General features: G+C 34.2%; 1 protein-coding gene across 2 annotated transcripts in view; it reads right to left on the bottom strand.

Annotated features, from left to right (window-relative positions):
* SLIT2 (slit guidance ligand 2) overlaps window positions 1-19,123 on the bottom strand; it is a 394,889-nt gene that overhangs the window by 358,189 nt on the left and 17,577 nt on the right. For both annotated transcript variants that reach the window (XM_072622130.1, XM_072622131.1), the window contains exon 4: window positions 16,553-16,624. In XM_072622130.1, the coding sequence (XP_072478231.1) occupies window positions 16,553-16,624 (72 nt within the window). The remainder of the gene's footprint in view (window positions 1-16,552; window positions 16,625-19,123) is intronic.

The raw sequence follows: 19,123 nt of genomic DNA, 5'->3' as shown, positions 1-19,123 counted from the left end.
CTCTTAGTGCCCTGCCCCCACCAATGGTTGAGAAGCTTAAGCTCTGAAGTATGATGAATGATATGCCTTGTAATTTTTTAACCTAGCTGTTGTAGTTACAAGAGCTATTCTTGTTCATATAACTACTCTATGTCTGAATGTCAGTCGACTCTTTGTTTCAATAGTTTCCTGTATCAACTAAATTCCAAGGGATTACATGGTGGGTGAGGAATGGGGAGAAAAAAAGTCTTTCTTTTGTATGAACTGTAACTTTGCTGTCTTTCAATTCCATCAGGTTTCTGTCTGATAAAAGAAGACTCCAGGGTGGTCACTAGGAGGACCTGATTAACAACTCTTTCCTTTGTACGCTTTATTAGGTATGGAATTCATTCATTTTCCACTCACTAAAGGACCAAAAAACAAAACAAAATAAAAAAAGCTTTTCAAATTGCATTCTTGATTTTAATTTCTTTCATGCTATTTAGATGACACTTCAGACGTCCCAGTGTGAATCAATAACATGTATTGTGTGCTCACTAAGTACAAGGTGCTAAGCTGTAGGATGTTACAAAGCAACACACATACATGTGCACACACATACATATATACACACCACGAACTCCTTAGCTCTCTCATCTTGAATGATCTCCTCATTTCAGTCACACCAGCATGCTCACAACTTGTGTTTCACCATCTCAAGAAAAAGAGACACCTTCAAGATGTGGATTGTGGCAGTTTTACTTTTTGGTCACAACTTCCCATTCTTTTGACTTTCTCCTTCCCTCACTCAAAGCGAACTTGCTTTTCATCCTCACCAAATCTTCTAGTCCCCAGGTCCATTCCTATTTGTCTAATCCTTCTTCTGGTTCTTCCTGCAACTTAAAACTGACTAGCCATCCCCCTAGAAACCTAGCCATCTGTATCTCTCCAAAAAAAAATAAAACAAACAGTCGCAACATCACGGCTGCCGAGCACTGCTGAAGGAAATCACAAAATTGAACTGATTTCATTCACTATAGACTTATAGTTCAGGCTTCATTGGTATTTGAAATCCTCTACTCTAACTTAAATATACTCTCTCATAGATACTGTTTCAAACTTTTTTTTCCTTTCCCCTAAAGGATCCCAATATATTCCAACACTCCATGCCTACAGATGATAGGACAGCCTTCTTACTTCCAGACATCCCTTCAAAACTTGAAGAACAGGGCAATCTGTATTTCCTCTTCCAGGTAGAAAACCTGGAGGCATAACCTTAGAGGTGCATTCCAATTGACATTTTCTCCTCCTCTCTAGGGAAAAGGCATTGAGAATGCTCCCTCAGGGTGTCCAAATACACCAACCCCACATTTCAGTCCCAATCTTCCTGAACAGATTCAGGCTACCCAAAGGGAGATCTTTCAATTTCCCTCAATTTATCTTCAAAATTTCATAGCATCCTCATGCATTCTCTTTCCCAAATCACTTAAGTTCAGCACCTCATAAGCCAGAACCTAGTTCATGTCATACCTAGATACAAGAATTTTCTTTAAAACAAACCCATGTTTTCATCTAGTCTTTGCTGACCATCTCCAGTAAGGAGAAACCGAAGGCCACCCATCTACGTTTGAAAAGTTCTCATTTTTTAGCAAGTTTTCTTTACACGAAGACTAAATTTCTGTTTGCAATGTTGGCCCATTGTTCTGATTTTCTGACCTCTCGGACTGAGCAGAATCTGATTCCTCTACAATAATATATCCTTTCAAATGCTCAAGGAAAGATCACGATCTTCTCCAAGCTAAACATCACCATTTCTTTTAACTGATCCCTATATAGCAAAATCTACAGGCCTTTCACCATTTTACTTGTCTCCAACCCTAAGCTGGAAAGCTTCTTAATTTCCTTCTGAAAATTAAACTCAGAACTGAATATAATATTCCAGATTTGGTCAGAGCATAGGTAACAGATCACAAATAAACCCCTTCATAGTCCTTGATACTCTTTTTCCATCCCATCTTGTAATTAGAGGTATTGCTTTCCTTGCTTAGACTAATCTCTATTTCTATCCTTGATCCTATATCCTCCTGACCCTTATGGAATCATACTCCAGCAGTCATCCCCACTCTCTCATGAACCTTCAGGCATTCTTTTCCCCTTTGGCTACTTTCTATCTTCCCTATGGCATAAACTTAAGACAAATTGAACTACTATCTGTCCCCAAAAACACTCGAAATTTTTTTGCCTATATACCTTTGATCAAACAATTTTCTATGCCATCATATTCCTCCCCCTCCACCTACATCCTTTTTCTTGGCATGAACATGTTTACTTGTCTTTTAAAACTTAACTACAATTCTGCAACTCCAAGAAAATCTTCTCTGACCCCCTAAGGCTCTAAGATCAGGTTGATGTTGACCTTATCCCATTAAGAACACGCATAACTCTTTGCTTAAACTTCTCATCCCATTATACATTATATACACCATAATTATACATGTAAGTGTTATATCTACTCCCCCTTCTGAGACCTAACTTCCTAGATGATATTCAAAGAGGCCTAGATCCATAGTTTCTTTTGTTCTCATCTGCAAAAATAGACAACTATACTATATAATCTCTAAAGACCCTTGCAACTCCAAAATGTTGTTCTAGGCTTTGATTTCCTTGGTAAAGTGTTTTTAAAATTTACATGCTTTCCTAGGGTCTATTTTTCATCCTATGATGAAAACTTTGCAAGAAAATGGACTAATTCACAAAGAACCTTTGTTTTTCCCCCCCAAGCACCCACTAGTTTAAAAGAATTTAAAACTTCTCATTTGATTTTTTAGAGGGAAATAATTGTATCCTTTGAATATACAGACAATAATCAATTCATCCACTTCCTATTAACCAGTTTCCAAATGTGACTGATTATTAGAAATAAAAGAAAAAAAAACAACCCCAAAGTAAGGTCTAATATGTGTGTGTGTACACATACATATAAACATAAACACATACAAAATTGAGTTAATTTTTTCTATCTTCTTAGTCTAAAATTATTATTTACTTTTCACAATATGTAGATGGTGTTCAAAGTAATTTTTTTATTGAATTGTTGATATGTGTTTGTTCAGGATCCCAAAATAGAATACTACTATGTTACATGTAACATCTATTAATGGATACTTCCCCCAAACTTCTTTTAAATAATAATTTAAGCAGTACTTCTAAACTATTCAAATTATGCAGTCAGTAAATCAAATCCACTAAAAATTAAAGAATTTATATTTATCTCTGGTTCTATGAAATTTAATTTTTAAAAAATTTTCCCTAATATGTCAGAGTTCCCCATCCAAATGAGCTCCCCATTAACTTGCATAATTCCCAAGTTTACTGTGAATTATTATACCTCTCATTTCCAATTCAAATGCATTAGTGCTATGAAAAATATTCTTCAAATCATAGAAAAAGATGAATTATTTCAAATAAACAAGCGATTTATCAAATACTACTACATATCACTCAAGCACAAAATGAAATTTAAAGGGAGATGTTTTTCTGTATCTGAATATTGCATCAAAAGGTATACATTTTCCTTTATATCAAGGTAAAACAAGAAGCAAACATCAAACAAGTAACTCATTTATTTTTTTTAAAGTTGTGAAAATGGTTATGCCATGTGGTATGAATCTATTCCATGGCAGAACATGACCAGTAAGAAAGACTCACAGCCATCATCAAAATTCCATGTGAGTAATTTCAAATTTATTATTAGTGATAGAGAGGCAGCATGGAATCACTGCTCATTGTCACCCTGTGTGCTACTGGCGTTTCCAATAGAACGCTTGCAGTGAAGCTACAGCAGTTGAGTTTATTATCCCAATTTATCCAATCATCAAAAACAATCACTTTACCCATATGGAAAGTCATTTGGATACTCGTTTGCTCCTCAAAATGTTTCTGTCCAAACTCAATTGCATACAAGATGAAAAAGAAGTGAAGAGAGGGTAGTAAATAAACAGATTATAGCTTAAAGGGTGGCAAAGAATTTTACATAAATTATCATGCTGTATCTAACATCATAACCCTATGAGGTAGGAGTTCCTATGATCCCCATTCTACAAGTAAGGGAATTGGCTCAGAAAGGTCCAATAACTTGCTCAGAGTCACACAGCTGGTAAAACTTTAGAGACAGCATTTGAACTCAGGTCCTATTCCAAGTCTAATACTTTATGTACTACAAATGCTGCCTTGAAGTACTATCATTGGAGAAAAATAAATTCTCAATGCCCCAGCAAATGTCTAAGACTATAATTTAGAGATGAATTCCAATATATTCCAGTGGAGGGAGTTTCCACACAAGAAGTAGTCCTTATACCAGGAAAATCATGTCTTGACTCCTCTAAAAGTCATAATTTTTTTTAAAGAGATAATCTAATTGAACTTCCTTATATTACAGAAGGAAGAGAGCCCAACAGAGGTAATGGTGGCCACTCACAATCACAGTCATTGTTACTCACAATAGTTGAATTAGAATTTATTTCTTTTGAATCTTGGATCAGGGTTTTTTAAACCATATCTAGTAAAGTTAGTTTCAAATGCATTTTGAATTTTTATTTTCATGTTCTCACTTTAATTTTGGTCAGCTAAACAGTATTTCTTGCAAATCTATAGTATAGCGATTACTCTTTTAGGAACTTAAAAGTTTAAAAACTATTAACCAGAATATCTGGTCTCTACTCCCAGTGAGGTTTGGGGATAGTTAAAAACACCACTGAAGACAATTACATGCAAGCCAATATACAATTTTTAATTAAAGTTCATTTTTTACATTACCAAATATTTATTTTTTTCTTCATCCTACTTCCTCCCAACTGAAAAAAAAAAAAAGAAAACCACAAGCATATAATCAAACAAATTTCCATACTGACCAAGTCCAAAAATGTGTAAAGAAAATAGATTATTTGCGTTGAACAGATTACATGTGTTGAGACTAGTGTAAAATGGGTAAAAGATAGGGTCAATTTCTGGAGGTCCCTGAAAGGCAGAAAAAAGAGTTTGAGACAGAAGCAAATGGGAGGCCAATAGTAGCAACCCAGCCCTTCGACGAGCAGGATTTTATGAATTACAATTTACAATTACAACAGATGGCACACAATCACTCTAGCATAGTCTAACTATGCAGCAAAATGTTTACAACATATTTCTTTCATTTCTGAATAGTTTTATTCTTCTGAGGTTTCTTTGGTGAGTTAATTCAAACTAAATCTGGCAGTTTATTTTGTGGATTTAAGCTGTTATTGATAATCACAATATATGAAAACTAAATTACCCCTTATGATACAACTATATTAAATGAAACATCTTACTATCTTTCTCGATCACCACCAGATGACAAATAAATAAAGAAGATATAATTAAATCAAAATTTTTATTCATCAATCTTTCTTTTTAAAGATATGGTGGTGCTGTAACCATGGGTTAAAATGAGGATTTTATTTTATCTATGGTTTATGATTCTATTTTACATTCCTATTGCCTTTTACAATGACTAATGAAAGAACTGGCTACAGAGAAGGAAAATATCGTATGGATTTAAATCTACAAAATATAAAATGGAACAAGATTTTTTTAAGGTAGGCAAAAGTAAGTAAAAGAATTTAGGAAGGCTACAATACAGTGGCTTATTTAGCTCTGGGAAAATGCAGAGTGATTTTCATCCAACAGGTGCATTTGTAAATGTTTTAGAATTTTTCATTTTTTTCTAATATATTAAAAAGGAAATGGCATGCAGATAAAATGTGGATTAAATGGATCCTTCATTCTAATTCTAATTTATCTTTTAATAAAGTGCTTTAAACAGCAGAGCAGCTGCTTTCCTTGGTAACATCCTATATACTATTAGTCCTTTGTTATGAGAATATGCTTTTTTTAAATGAATTTTCATATATGGGCAAGAGCAGGTGAAGAAATTTGGTGGAATCTAGTCTCTGCAACAAACAAAGCGGTTATTGACTTGCTCTTTATTTTAATTTCTTAAAATCATTTTATTATTTCTTCTTAGTCGTTGATAGGTTTTATGAAATCCTATATAATAGTGATTCTCCATCCAGAAAAATGAATGTTTTCCAAAACATTCTCTATAAACGGCTATATTCTTAAAAACAGATGTTTTTAAATGATGTCATATTTTATTTCTAAAAGAAATTATACAATGAGTGCTTATGAAACAAAAATTTCATAAGAAAATCAGCTAATTACAGATGTAACACATATCTTCAACATGCATATCATTTCCTAAAATAATAATTAAACTAATTATTAACAATCCCCTCTACATAGAAGGGAGGTCTCCAATTAAGAAGTCTGTGTTAGTCTAATCTAAAAATGTAATATAAATTAACATTTTAGATAAAAGGTCAACAAGGTTAAAATGTCTTCCTAAAAAAAGTTTGTAAATGCCTTTTGTAGCTATGCTTTCAAAAAAGAAATTGCAATGAAACTTGAATATTAAAACCTCCCAGGAAACCAACAATAAAAGCCACTAAGAATTTCACAAGTTTTTTTTTCCTTAGGTGTTAATTAAATGATCATTTAACACTGCAATGTAAACAGTGCATTTTCATCCACTGACAGCATAGCCTATTATAAATCCAGGGCAATAAAAGTCTTGGTGTTAATACTCTGAACCAAGTTCCCACAACACTCTAAGATGCCTTGTCGTGTCTAAGGTTAAGCATCTAGACACAAAACAAAGATTGCGCCTGCTCGACTTCCAGTTCAATTTTCCCATCGCCCAGTGACCTAGGTAACACTTGGAGTAATAAAGAATAAATTTAATTTCTCCAGCATTTTGTGAGGATTAGGAACAATTGTTGGCCTGCAATGACTTTTTATCCTTGGATTCTTTTTCCTCCAGAGCATTCCTTCAGTTCCAAAAGAGAATTCTGATGGTTTAAGACGTAGAACAAACAGAACTTTAAATTAGTCTTTTTTCAATCAATTGGAACTGTTGGAGGGGAAGCAATCAACCTTCCTCTGGGCTTTTCTCAGCTATTCAGTTGCTTCAGGCTTTAATCTTTCACTAGTGGAAGAAACCTATCATGATAGGGCAAAGCTATCTCTCCCCATTCTCTTTCCAGACTTATTTATTTCTCTTTTCTTTAAGTTTTTTTTTTTTTAAACACTTAAATCAAGATGCCGTACTTAGGCTTACACATTCACTTGGGGGAAGATTCAAGAGCCACAGATGTTTTCTTAATAACCCTGCTCCCCATGTTTTTACACCACAGCCCAGTGACATAAACTCTGAAATGCCTTTTTACTTTTCATTACTTCCTTTTCTAGCATTGTTTCCTTTTAAACTGCTGTCCAAAAGGTTTCTCACATCACAATTTACCCCAGCTTTCAAGGTTAACTCCTCCAGGAAGAATTTAGTGAAGGAACCACCTTGACAATTAACTTGGATATAAATAGCGGAAAAAAAAGGAACTACGAAGAACCCTCACTCCAGTAGAGTCAAAACAACTATTGGACGTATTTGTGTTGGGTGCACATGTTGTTAAAAGTAATTTCCCCTCAGTCTAATTTCTCTACCAAAATTAACTGACTAAAAAGAACATGCTATAAATTCCTTGAAAGTACCATTAGGTGACACTAAATAGGCTGAAGAATAGTCCTGTTCACTCACTAACATATTGAAAAGAGTTTATCAAACTATAACCCTCACATTACAGGCAGATTTTTCTATTTGTCATTTCCTGAAGTGGTACCACTTTTTTTTTTCCATCTATTTTTCCTAAAGCTCATCCTTGAGCCTAGGATGCCTCATTCTCCCCTGCTGAACACCTAACTATTATTTAAAAGCAACTAAAATAACATCTCCTCCAGGAAGTCCTTCCCTGATTCTTCCTAGCAGGTAATGAATGACCTTTCCCCAAGGAGACTTCATACAACATTTTAATCACTCCTCTCCTATGTCCTTACCAGGTTTTATTTTAGATTGTTAGTGCCATATGCCCCTATTAATTCAATAAACTCCACAAACACAAGAATCATTTCTTACTTAGATTTGCCCTTCATACTAAGGACCCATAACACAAAGTATGCAATAGTTTGTAAATAATCTGCATATTTAAGCATGTTAACCCATTTATGTTTATTCCTCCAGATGGATTAAATGAACTTATCCTACTTTAATAGAGCACTAATTAAAAGAGGCAAAATGGTACTTACTACATAAAATGAATTTGCACATATGTAAATAACATTAACAATTTAGAATAGTTTAAAGTAACGATTGCATTCACAATAAACCAGTTTCAGGGGAGAGAGAAAGCAACAGAATTACTGAAAAATTCTTCCCATGAAGCCTACATTTTAATGCTCAAACTTTAATTTACCACAGTGGTTCTTCTAAAGTAACTCTTAGGAAAAGTGCTCAGAATATGTTCTCTCTACCATACACACGTTGCTAGGTGATTTAAAAAAATTAAGGAAGTGTACTGCTAATCTACTAAACATCCTAACTCAGATTAGTTTGTAACAAGCACGAGAAATTACTTTTCTTTTCTCCCCTTAAATTCCTATGAGTAGAAAAAAAATATCTTGCAGTATGCAGAGAGGAAAGAATAAGCAGTGAGTTAGGCTGGAATTACTATGCCTTATAGGCATTAATTCATGATAAATTTGGTATTAGCAAGTTAAAAAAGGAGCTCTGAAATGAATTAAGACATCTAGCTTTTCCAGTCTACCAAGCCAGCCACACCATAAGCCTACACCAATGCTTACTATTATTTGTTGATGATTACTGGGCAGACAAAATGCACGATGGCAAAAGTTTAAAATCTGACAGAATTAACAAAAGGTCCCAGGAAGAGCAGTGAGGCAGATGACAAGGACAGAAGAGTATAATAAGCAAGTTAACTTAGATTCATTGTTGGAGTTCCTATTACTTCCCAACTTTTTATTATGAACAAGAGACTTAAAAAAAAAGAAAAAGACCAAACAGGTTGCTTAGCACTCCAATTCTCTCTCTCTCCTATGAGTATCTCAGCTCCCAACCCCCATGCTCCATGGTTTAAAAATAAGCATAACAAAGAGTTTTCATTTTAAAAATTGTACTGATTTTACTAGTAAAAGTTGTATATGGATACCCTTAATTTTAAGATACTAGCTTTATTTCAAACTGTCATTGTACCTGAAACTTGGTTTTCCATGTAAAGACAAATTTGCAAAATGCCATTGTGAAAATGTTTATTAACCTAAATAAATCTTGAATTACTTTGCTCCTATCCCAATTAATTTTATCCCAGAATTTTTAAGGTCATAGGACTCTGCTGCTTAAAGGCAAAAAGGCCTGATGTGGCTTATTTTTACCATTTTCTAATAAAGGGGAAACGAGAGAGGGAGAAGAATGTCAATGCACATGGGGAGGCAGATCATAAACTATGTATTTTATGGGGAAAAGAATTACAAAAATTTTTTATCATTGAAGAATACACGTCTAAAATTTGTAATTCGTCTAGAGGTTTTTAATTTCATTTGTAAAAGGATATTTATTTCATGTGATTAGTTGAATTGTAGAATGATTTTAAAGCTGAAAGTGTCCTTAAAAACCACTTCCTACCAACCCCTAGCTTTTCAGATGCGGAAACAAGGAATTAAAATTACAACCAAGGTAACAAAGCCATTTAATTAGTTGCAAAGCCAGGATTAAAACTGAAGTTTCCTAACTCCAAGTCTAATACTATTTTCTCTGTAGGATACTATCTCTCTTGTAGGATAAAGTCACTTTATTTTCCCAGGTGTTTAATATAATGTAAGAGAAATGAGGAGTGGGACTGCATCTGTGGTTTAACTGTTTTGTCTTCAATGCTCATCAGCATGTTTTGTACAACTTATAGAAATTTGCCTTTGAGCAACTGTGTGTCCAGAGTCACACCGATTTAGCTGTCAGAGATGGGATTTGAACCCTGGCCTTCCAGATTCTACGGCCATCTCTCTACACACTACATCATACTCTCTCTACATATAATCCAAACACTATCTTTTAAAATTTGCATACAATTTCATTTAGTATTTAACTTTTAAATATTCTTCCAAAACTTTGAAATAGTGATTAAGCTTTAGTAATTTTGGTCACATCTCAAAAAAAGATGGGTCTTTGTCTGTCTGTCTCTGTTTCTGTTTGTCTTTCATGGCAAAAGAATACACAATGTTCTGTTTTTCACTAATTTCCTTGCTTTGAGTAAGTATAATATTTCTAAGATTTGATTGAATATTATGTAATAAATAAGAGGTAAGGCCTTCAAGTGTAGAAACCACATTTTATGATGTTTTTTTAGTCACAACACTTAACAGAATGCCCTGCAGATAGAAGGAATTCCATAAATGTTTGTTTTTCATAGTACACACACCTATTTACCATTCAGGGATGAGTACTGACATATACATGCAAGTACTGTTTAAATGGAAAGACATTAATGCACATGCATTCCTTACTGGAATTTACTCTTCCTTAAATGCTGCTCAGAAACCAAGTCGTTGAGTGGCTGTAGTATTTCTAACAGCCGAAACCTGCCAATTACTGCCCGGTTCCTAACAGCACCCCGGCAACAAGTTAGGTCCTAACCATCTACTGGAAGGAAAAAAAAAAAAAAAAACCATTCAGCAACCAAGCCTAGCACAATCTGAAATACAATCTCATTCTTTATTGGATTTCTAACCTCTAAACCATGAGTTTGAACTCTGATTTGAATAACCTTCAAAACTTGAGCTGGTTCAATAAGGTCCCACTTTTCATGGCAAAGCTGTTCCTGATAGCTTTGGGGAAGTAGGTGGTCAGATAAGAATGTATCAAACCTTTTATCTGACTACTTAAAAATAAACCACTGCTTGTAGCATATTAACATGCAAAGATAAACATTCAAGGCAGGATGGGCATTGTTAAATCTCTATTTTATTATTTTCTCTCCCATGACAGCACAGAATAATGAAGACAAAATGGAAAATAAACCCCAAACTCTTTATTAATAAACATGAAAAGAAAAGAAAAGTTGGTGTTTCCAATCACTTACATGTTACACACCTTTCTGAGTCTCACCCCTCTGGTTCTTTGTTTTCAGACATCAACAAAGCTAACCTTGAGCCAACTAACAAAATACCAGTGTTAACAGTGTAAATCATATGTTCTCTTTCTAACAATTATAAAACAGATATGACAGCCATCTGAGGAACTTTCATCCTTAGTGCATGAAAGATTTTCAGTATTCCCAGGAATGGAAATCAGCGGTAGCTATCATGGTAGCTCACTCGATGAGTAATGATGTCGATCTGGCCGGACAACGGTAACCGTAGCAACTGTAACCTGCAATTCCTGCCTAACCGTTGTTGGATTTATTGTGGCAGGGGCCAAACAGGCCAAGAGTAAAATGAAGCAGGGAACTATGGTATCTGACACATCTAGTACCACACACTTTAATCATAGCTGGCAGAAATTAATTCAAGAGGAATTTTTGCAAGGGCTCCCCATGCAGTACTCTGCTTTTATTCTATACTACAAGGATTTTAAGTAACTAAATTGACATGAGGGAACTGTTTGGGGAGTTAGAGGGTTTTTTTTTTAATATAATTAGATTAAATAATGGTATATTTTTATGTAAAAAAAAAAAACACTGTGGTTTTGTGCACCCTGTTGTATCTCTCAAAACACTTCAGTGTTTAGAAAACCCTAAGGGGGTAAAACAGGTAATTAATCTGGTAGGTTTTTTTTTCTCCTAACCATTTAATTTAGTTTTCCATTATCTAGAATGATTTCTGGGGTTTAATGTTAGTTCAATAAACTTGAACACACTGAAAGTGACAGAGATTTAAGAAATAAATCCTTCTTTACTAAAGTTTCTGTTTCTATCAAGTTATTTTTAAAAGTTTCTCAAGGAAAAAGTCACATTGTATTTTTTACACATAGATGCCATAAGATATCAAAAATACATATTGAGAAAGATTAAAAAGTACAAGTTCTTATATTGATATTTATCCTGTAGTAAATAGCAACTAAGAAGTGGTGTCTTAAGAGAAAAATTTAAAAGTTAGAAATATGTGTTTCAGTTAAGCATTCCCTAGGCTTTTTAAGATAGTTACTATTGATAATGACGTACAAATTCCAAGTAATGAATATCTAAGTACCTGCAAACTATAAACTCCTCTTGCAAATAGGAAGAAAAAACTTCCACAAAAGAGATTTGAAAAAAACTGAATAGTGAATCACTTGGATATATGTGGTACCTATGCCCCTTCTGTAGTGGTAGAGGGAAAAAGACTTACAAAGCAGGGCTTTGGAAATTTCAGTTTATGTCAGAAGGCTGGGCAAGTATAATAATGCTCAAAAAATAAACTAAAACCCACAAAACAAATCTGTGTAACCCAAAAGGCTAACCACAGCACCACCAACTGAAATTCCTCTCTAACAAGCCAGGATTTGTAGTTGAAAACTCAACCTGAAAGTGTGAATTGCTTGTCAGTAAATCAAATTTCAAGTAATCGAATTATGTGAATGAGCATCTGTTCACCCACTAAACTATGTACCTTACACATGATAGGTAGGTAAGAAGAATCTACTGAATGTACGGACTCACAGATACTAGCCATGTGTAACAATCAATGGCCAAGAAAGAGAAAAGCACACCTAACTCTCTCAGTCCACAATGGAAATGTAATCTTGGTTATAACGATCTTCAGGTTGCTTTGAAAATGATTTTTCCCACTCAGAAGAACACAATAGAAATAAGTGTGGGTGCTTTCGATGGGGTGGGATGGGAGGTAAGGGAGGGTGTGGGGTATCTAGTTGAGCTGAGAAAATTATGTACTGTCTCTTTTAAACTCCTCAACCTATCACTTTCCTTTACTTACACTTCCCATCTGTCAACAAGTGCTTGTAATTTTATTACACTGTCCTGTAGTTTATGCAGAGTTGGTATTATTTTACAGAGTTCTGTTAATGGACTGGATAAATGGTAATGCTATTTAAACTAGTCTCCTGCTCCAACAAACACAGCTGCAACTGTACTACTATTTCTGAGCAACATCTTGACCTGAACATGTAGTGCTCTCTCAACCCGTCCAAAGAGAAATTGGAGCAGACAGCAAAGGGAAAGCATAGTTGGCCGCTGGCGGCAACCAACCATGTCTAATCATAATTCATATACAGTGTACCCTCTTTTTCTTTTATATTGCAGTTAGGCTACACAATGAGCATATGGGCTTCTTCACCTGGCATCTCATTTACAGTAGGGACTCAGTCAAATGGTGAGCATTCTTCACAGAAGCTCAAAGAAAGTTTATAGAATGTGAGCTCCATTCAATTAGCTTTTTTTTTTTAATAGCTAAACTCACAATGGAAGAAGTGCAAACGGTCTCTAAAAACATATGAAATGGATTAACATTTTTAATTGATAATTCCTCAAAAGCAGAAATATTACTAAATTGGAAAACTGTTAACATTAAATTAATTAACTAAAGCATTATGCCAATTGACCGTATATAACCAAGTACTAAAGAATTTCTTAGTTGGAATTTTTGAGTTGGACAAAATTCCTCTAAATAAGCAACTTGACTAGACTAGAGAATTCACGTACAAGTCTGCTTTTTATATATTCATCTAATTATCCTTGGTCAGAATAAATGAATACTACAGGAAAAGCTCTTTATCAGCTACTGTCATTTTGCACCACACCTGAAGAAATATTCATTTGAAAATAAAAAATATCAGGAACATATTCATAAGGTTGCAGTGTCCATATCGCATAAGTTTAAATTTGAATTTCTGGAGAGGAATCTTTACCTAGCACCTTCTTTACACAGGTACTACTGGGGCTTAGTCAATCCTAAAATACTGTAAAAATATGAATTGTTATTGCCTGTTTACTTTGCTTACTTTGAATGATTATACTAAGCAGGATACCCATTGGATAAATCCTTGTTAATGATGATGATAAACCAATTCTTATTGGTCATCACCCAGAAGACCCAAGTTTGAGATACCAATTGTCTTCTTATAGAAAAGAGAAGTTCCCACTTGTCACTGTATTAATGATATGTACTACAAACCACTCAAACTGTCTAAATTTTGCAAGAGATAATTATTATTAAAGTTCAGAAACAGCTTTCTGAAATGAGAATACTGTAGTTCCTAGTAATCTAGTCTCTTAGGCGTAAAATTTCAAGTTGAAAATGGCCAAAGTATCTAAAACAATGCTTAATAAATTGATTTCATAAAATAGCAGTAATCAAGACTTTTTATCAACTGCCACTTCTTAAACTACAATAATAAAAATAGCTTACATATATATATATATGGTATGTTAATAATGGGTTACAAAAGGCTTTACATACACACCCTCATCCCTTACTCCACAAACTTTGTCTTCTCCAATATTTAGTGCAATTATATATACATACTATGAACTATTTATATGATGAATGAATGAATGAAGGGCTAACCAGTTCAAGGAGATCTATCTCTTACTGCTACCATCCAAAAAATATACCTTTGTCAATGTGGCTTCCTCTATCTGGAAATGCTCCAAAATTCCTGCCTCTTTACCATTTCAATGCTGCACTTCCTTTATGGCCCAGCTCAGGTCCTACCTTCTCAATAAAGAACTCCTGTAGACTTTCATCTTCCCTCCCCTGTACTAAACAGTTTTCAACACCAATTTTAGATCGGACTCATAAAATACTCTATGTGAAACCATATGCTAACATTGAAACCAATGCAAATTAACTAGGCTTTAAGATAAATTTCCAAAATCTCCAAAGTCTCTAAAATTCTCAGCAGTCAGTACACTTTAATCAAAACCATTTTGCCCCTCCCATTCACAAATTTTATAAATATATTCATGTATAAAAGGACTAAAATCTTACAACAAACTACATCCTCCAGACCGCCATCCTTTTTTCACAGTGCTCTCTACCAAAAGATATTGTACAAGAAAAAGTTGATTCTCAAGAGATTTTGTTTTCCTTTACTTATTTAAAATAAGTCAATTTCATTAAATAAATAGATTAAATTAGCCTGCAGAAGCATTTAGTCCTATAGAGTCCAAAAAAGCTAGCACTTTTTGACAAATATTTCACCGTCTTTCCTAAATGGTAGCAAAAAAAGTTAGAATTTGGAGCGAAGACAAGGAATTGCAGTTGGATATAACTTTTTCTCAAATTATAGGAAAGAATGAATTAAGGCATGTAACCAAACACAACAAAACAAGGAAGCAAGCAAGGTTGGGGAAGTAAAGAAATGATTAAGTCCTCCTGCTTCTGGGATAGCTGTGGTAACCCTGAAATGGTAGGGTCACTTCTGCCTAGCTCCAAAGAAATCCAAATGCTCCCTTAAGGTTATCCGAAATATTCAAACATCCCATGCATCCCCCAAAAGGTATTTTCATATTTATAAAGAATAATATTTTATTATTCATAATTATAATACCTTCAGTGAACTTACCCCACATTCTTATGCTACACATCTACGATCAGAAGAATTTCATGTTTTAAAATTTCAGAGTGATTTCTTTTTATTGTGTGGGGATTATTGTTATTTCATCCTCCACAAAAGTCCTCCTATTTCTCACTATGAGATGGAGGTAACCAAAGTTTCACTCAGCACAGTGAATGGTTTGTTAGGTCTACAATGCAAAGGTATTGATCATAAGCCTGAAAGAGACTGTGACTGTTATTTAAGGACCATCCTAGATAAACATGGAGGAACTCATCCTTCAATTGGCTGGAGGGTAATGCCATTATTTTCTAGCTACAAGAATGTTCAAAGCTTACTAATAACTCATAGAAAAGTACAATTTTGATTGGCATAGAAAACGCTCACACTGAAAAAAATAACAGATCCATTAACAACTAGGGTAATTATTTGGCAAAATTGCTACCTAGGGAAAGCTAAACAATATTTGGTTTGATATTCAAATTATGAGGTTTTCCTAAACAAACCCTTTCTTGCAGTTTATGCTTTCAACAATTTTTAAATGCTGCAAAAATTCAAATTCTCCCAAGCCATTCACACAGTTTGGCTTATTCACACAGTTTATCATGACAAAAAATTTTAATTAAGATCCATTTTCACACATATACTATACTAACATTTCACACCAACAAGGATCACTATTTGAACACAGAATGATGTCTTCAAAACAAAATTATGAACCCCCAACTACAAAAAATAGTCTCACCAATTTCCTCTTAAACTTCTATGCTCCAACAAAAATGAAATACATGAGGATAAAATTTAGCTACCTTCCAGTCAGAGATCAATTCAAAGACTTCAAGAGACAGAAGTGTAAAAGAAAGTTCGACAGCGGACACGACTATATTTATTCAATTATATTGTAACTGATATGCAAATACACCATTGTAGACTAACTTAAAAAATAACTGAAATCAACAAAGACTAGTCATATAACTTCCAAAGGAGGAAAAAAACCCAAAGCAGAACTGAAAATGCAGAAACCTATCAGTGGACAGATTCCAAGAAAGCAAAGTTAATGGCCTCAAAGTACATTTAATAAAATGCAAGGTACTACCCAAAGCAACAATAACTGTGTCTACTTACAGCCTGTATAACTTCGAAGTCCCAAGAAACAGCAACTCAGGAAACAGCTGAAGGTTATTTTTGTTTAAACGCCTTTGGAGAAAAACAGAAAACAAAAACAAAAATAAAATTTATGCTACAGATAAAATATAACAATGAAACAGTGACTTTGTATTATGATAGCTCATTCTATATTTTAAGAAAGATATGAATAATATTCAGGAGAATTCAAGCATTCCAAATTAAAAATCTGATGTACTTTTTGTTGTGTGTCTTTTAAAAATATATTTCCATTGCGTAAAACTATACTCAGTTTATATGAGGCAACCATTAGTGAGAATTAATTTTTAAATCTTATGATGGAAATCTATGGAAATCTATCTAACAATCTATGGAAATAAGCAGAGAAACAAAGGCTACCAAAAGTCAGATTCCAGTCAAGGTCTCCTTAATGTAAGAATATGCTGGGAAATATCTGACAGCTGTCTCTTCAACAAAAGAACTGTAAGCACAACATAATTTTAAGTTTCATCTGCTCTACTGACATTTCCTCCATGACTTTCTTAAGTCTAGACAACAAACAAAACAAGAAAGCAAAAGCTTTCATTTGTAGCATTTGCCAATTTAGAAGGTACAAATATTCATGTTAAAAATTTCACAATCCTCCAGCATACCTCTGCCTCAATGACTCCCCTCATCAACTGCATTTCATTTACTTCTGTAGCCATAAATAACATAAACTTTAAAAAAAAGTTCACTTTGCACGTAAAGTGCCTATCTTTTAATTAGGGAACACAGAGACGAACCGAGCATTGTCTAAGATGTCTGCTCCTCCATTCACGTTCAGGTGTCAAGAAAATTAAAAACAAATGAACAAGGGGTCAACAGTATTGAACCCCAGCAGCATCAACACAGTAGCGTCACAATCACTCAGGTCTTAAAATGATCCCAAAGGGGTCAATTTCTAAACGAGCTGTTCTTAAGTTTTGGGTGGGGATAGGGGAGGGGAAGGGAAGGGTTTCATATCACACTATACTTTGTCATGAGGAATCCTGGTACACTGAGCAATTAAGTTGGTACCCTAAGGGAGAGTTGAGAGAACTGAGCCTGGGAAGTTTCCCTTCAAAATGAGCAGCTGGTTTTGTTGAGTTCTTGGCGAGTTCAAGGTCTGACATGTTTTGAGCTTAGTATGTTATATGTCATATATGATTTTGTTTTACTTTGTGAATACTATACTTACACTACACATGCTGGGAAAGCAAATTTATATTAAACAAGATTATTTAAAATAAAGTTCTTTTAGCTGCAATAAAATAACACTTAGAATTTTATGGTACACATTTTGAGTACCATTCTCCTAAGTAATATAAATCAAATTTTTATTTCTGACTTTGATCTGCAGCTCAAATCTATAGATTTTGGTACTGATTGAAAGGTATAATGGGATTTTAAAATATCAGAAGGAATTGATCTCAAATACATTTAAATTCAGTGCCACTTAAGTCCTAATGCTGTGGAATTATATAACTACACCCAGTTCATCCACGTGTATTTGCAAAAAAATAGACAAACTTGGCCAAAATTTAGTCATTTTCCAATTCTGTGAACTTCAAATCTGCAATTTAACATTTCATTAAAGACCACTGACCTTATTCCCATGCACATACTTTTCTTAAACAAAGATCAACAATTTTTTTTTTAAAAAGTGAAGAGAAAAATGGCTAGGATGTTGAAGGATCTAGAAATCAGCATATGAAGGAATTGAAGATGTTTAGCTTGAAGAAAGGAAGTCTTTGGCAGAACATGATCATGGTCTTCAATTATTTGGAAATCTGTCTTCGAAACAGGTCTAGACATGTCCTGGATAGCTCCAGATGACAGCAACAGATCCAAAAGAAAGAAACCTAAAAATCAGCCTTGAAAGGCAATGAAATATCCATCACTGGATGTATTCAAGAAATAAATTAGATGATGATCTACCAGAATATCCTAACAGAGGTTATAGCATAAGATAGGAGACAGGAAGGCCCTTCCAACTTTTAGATTTAATGATGAAATAGAAAATAGGTATGATTTTCATTGTGCTTTAAGTTAATAACTACAAAATGCAGCCATACATAACAATGATGCTTCATGTTTTTAAGTGTTTATTGGTGATGAAAAGTTTGAAAGAAATTATAATGTAAGTGATATACTCTAGTGGAGAGAAGTTGAGTTCTAATCATTCTTCTGAAATTTGCTGCCTGTATGACCTTGTGCATGTCACTTAACCCTGCTTTGGGCCTGAATTTCCTTATTAGATATTTAAGACTTGGTAGTCTCTGAGGTCCTTTCCAGATCTAAAGCTTAACCCTACGGTTAACATAAAAATTGTAGAACAATTGACCATTCTAGATCCCTTCTCTTTTTCATACCCACCATGTTGAGGATTTGAAAATATAGCATCTGACAATTTTAAACACAAAAGATGGTCTATGTTGGAGGTTTCTCCAGCTTGGTAGGCAGCACAAACTTCTTAGAGGAATTTCCCTTCTGTTTGTCTAGCCTTCAAGAATGTTACCTCCACACCACTCTGAGGAACTGGAGGAAGAC

This window comes from Notamacropus eugenii, chromosome 6 (genome assembly GCF_028372415.1).
Source record: "Notamacropus eugenii isolate mMacEug1 chromosome 6, mMacEug1.pri_v2, whole genome shotgun sequence".
Taxonomy (NCBI): Eukaryota; Metazoa; Chordata; class Mammalia; order Diprotodontia; family Macropodidae; genus Notamacropus; species Notamacropus eugenii.
This window is presented reverse-complemented; position numbering and strand designations above follow the sequence as displayed.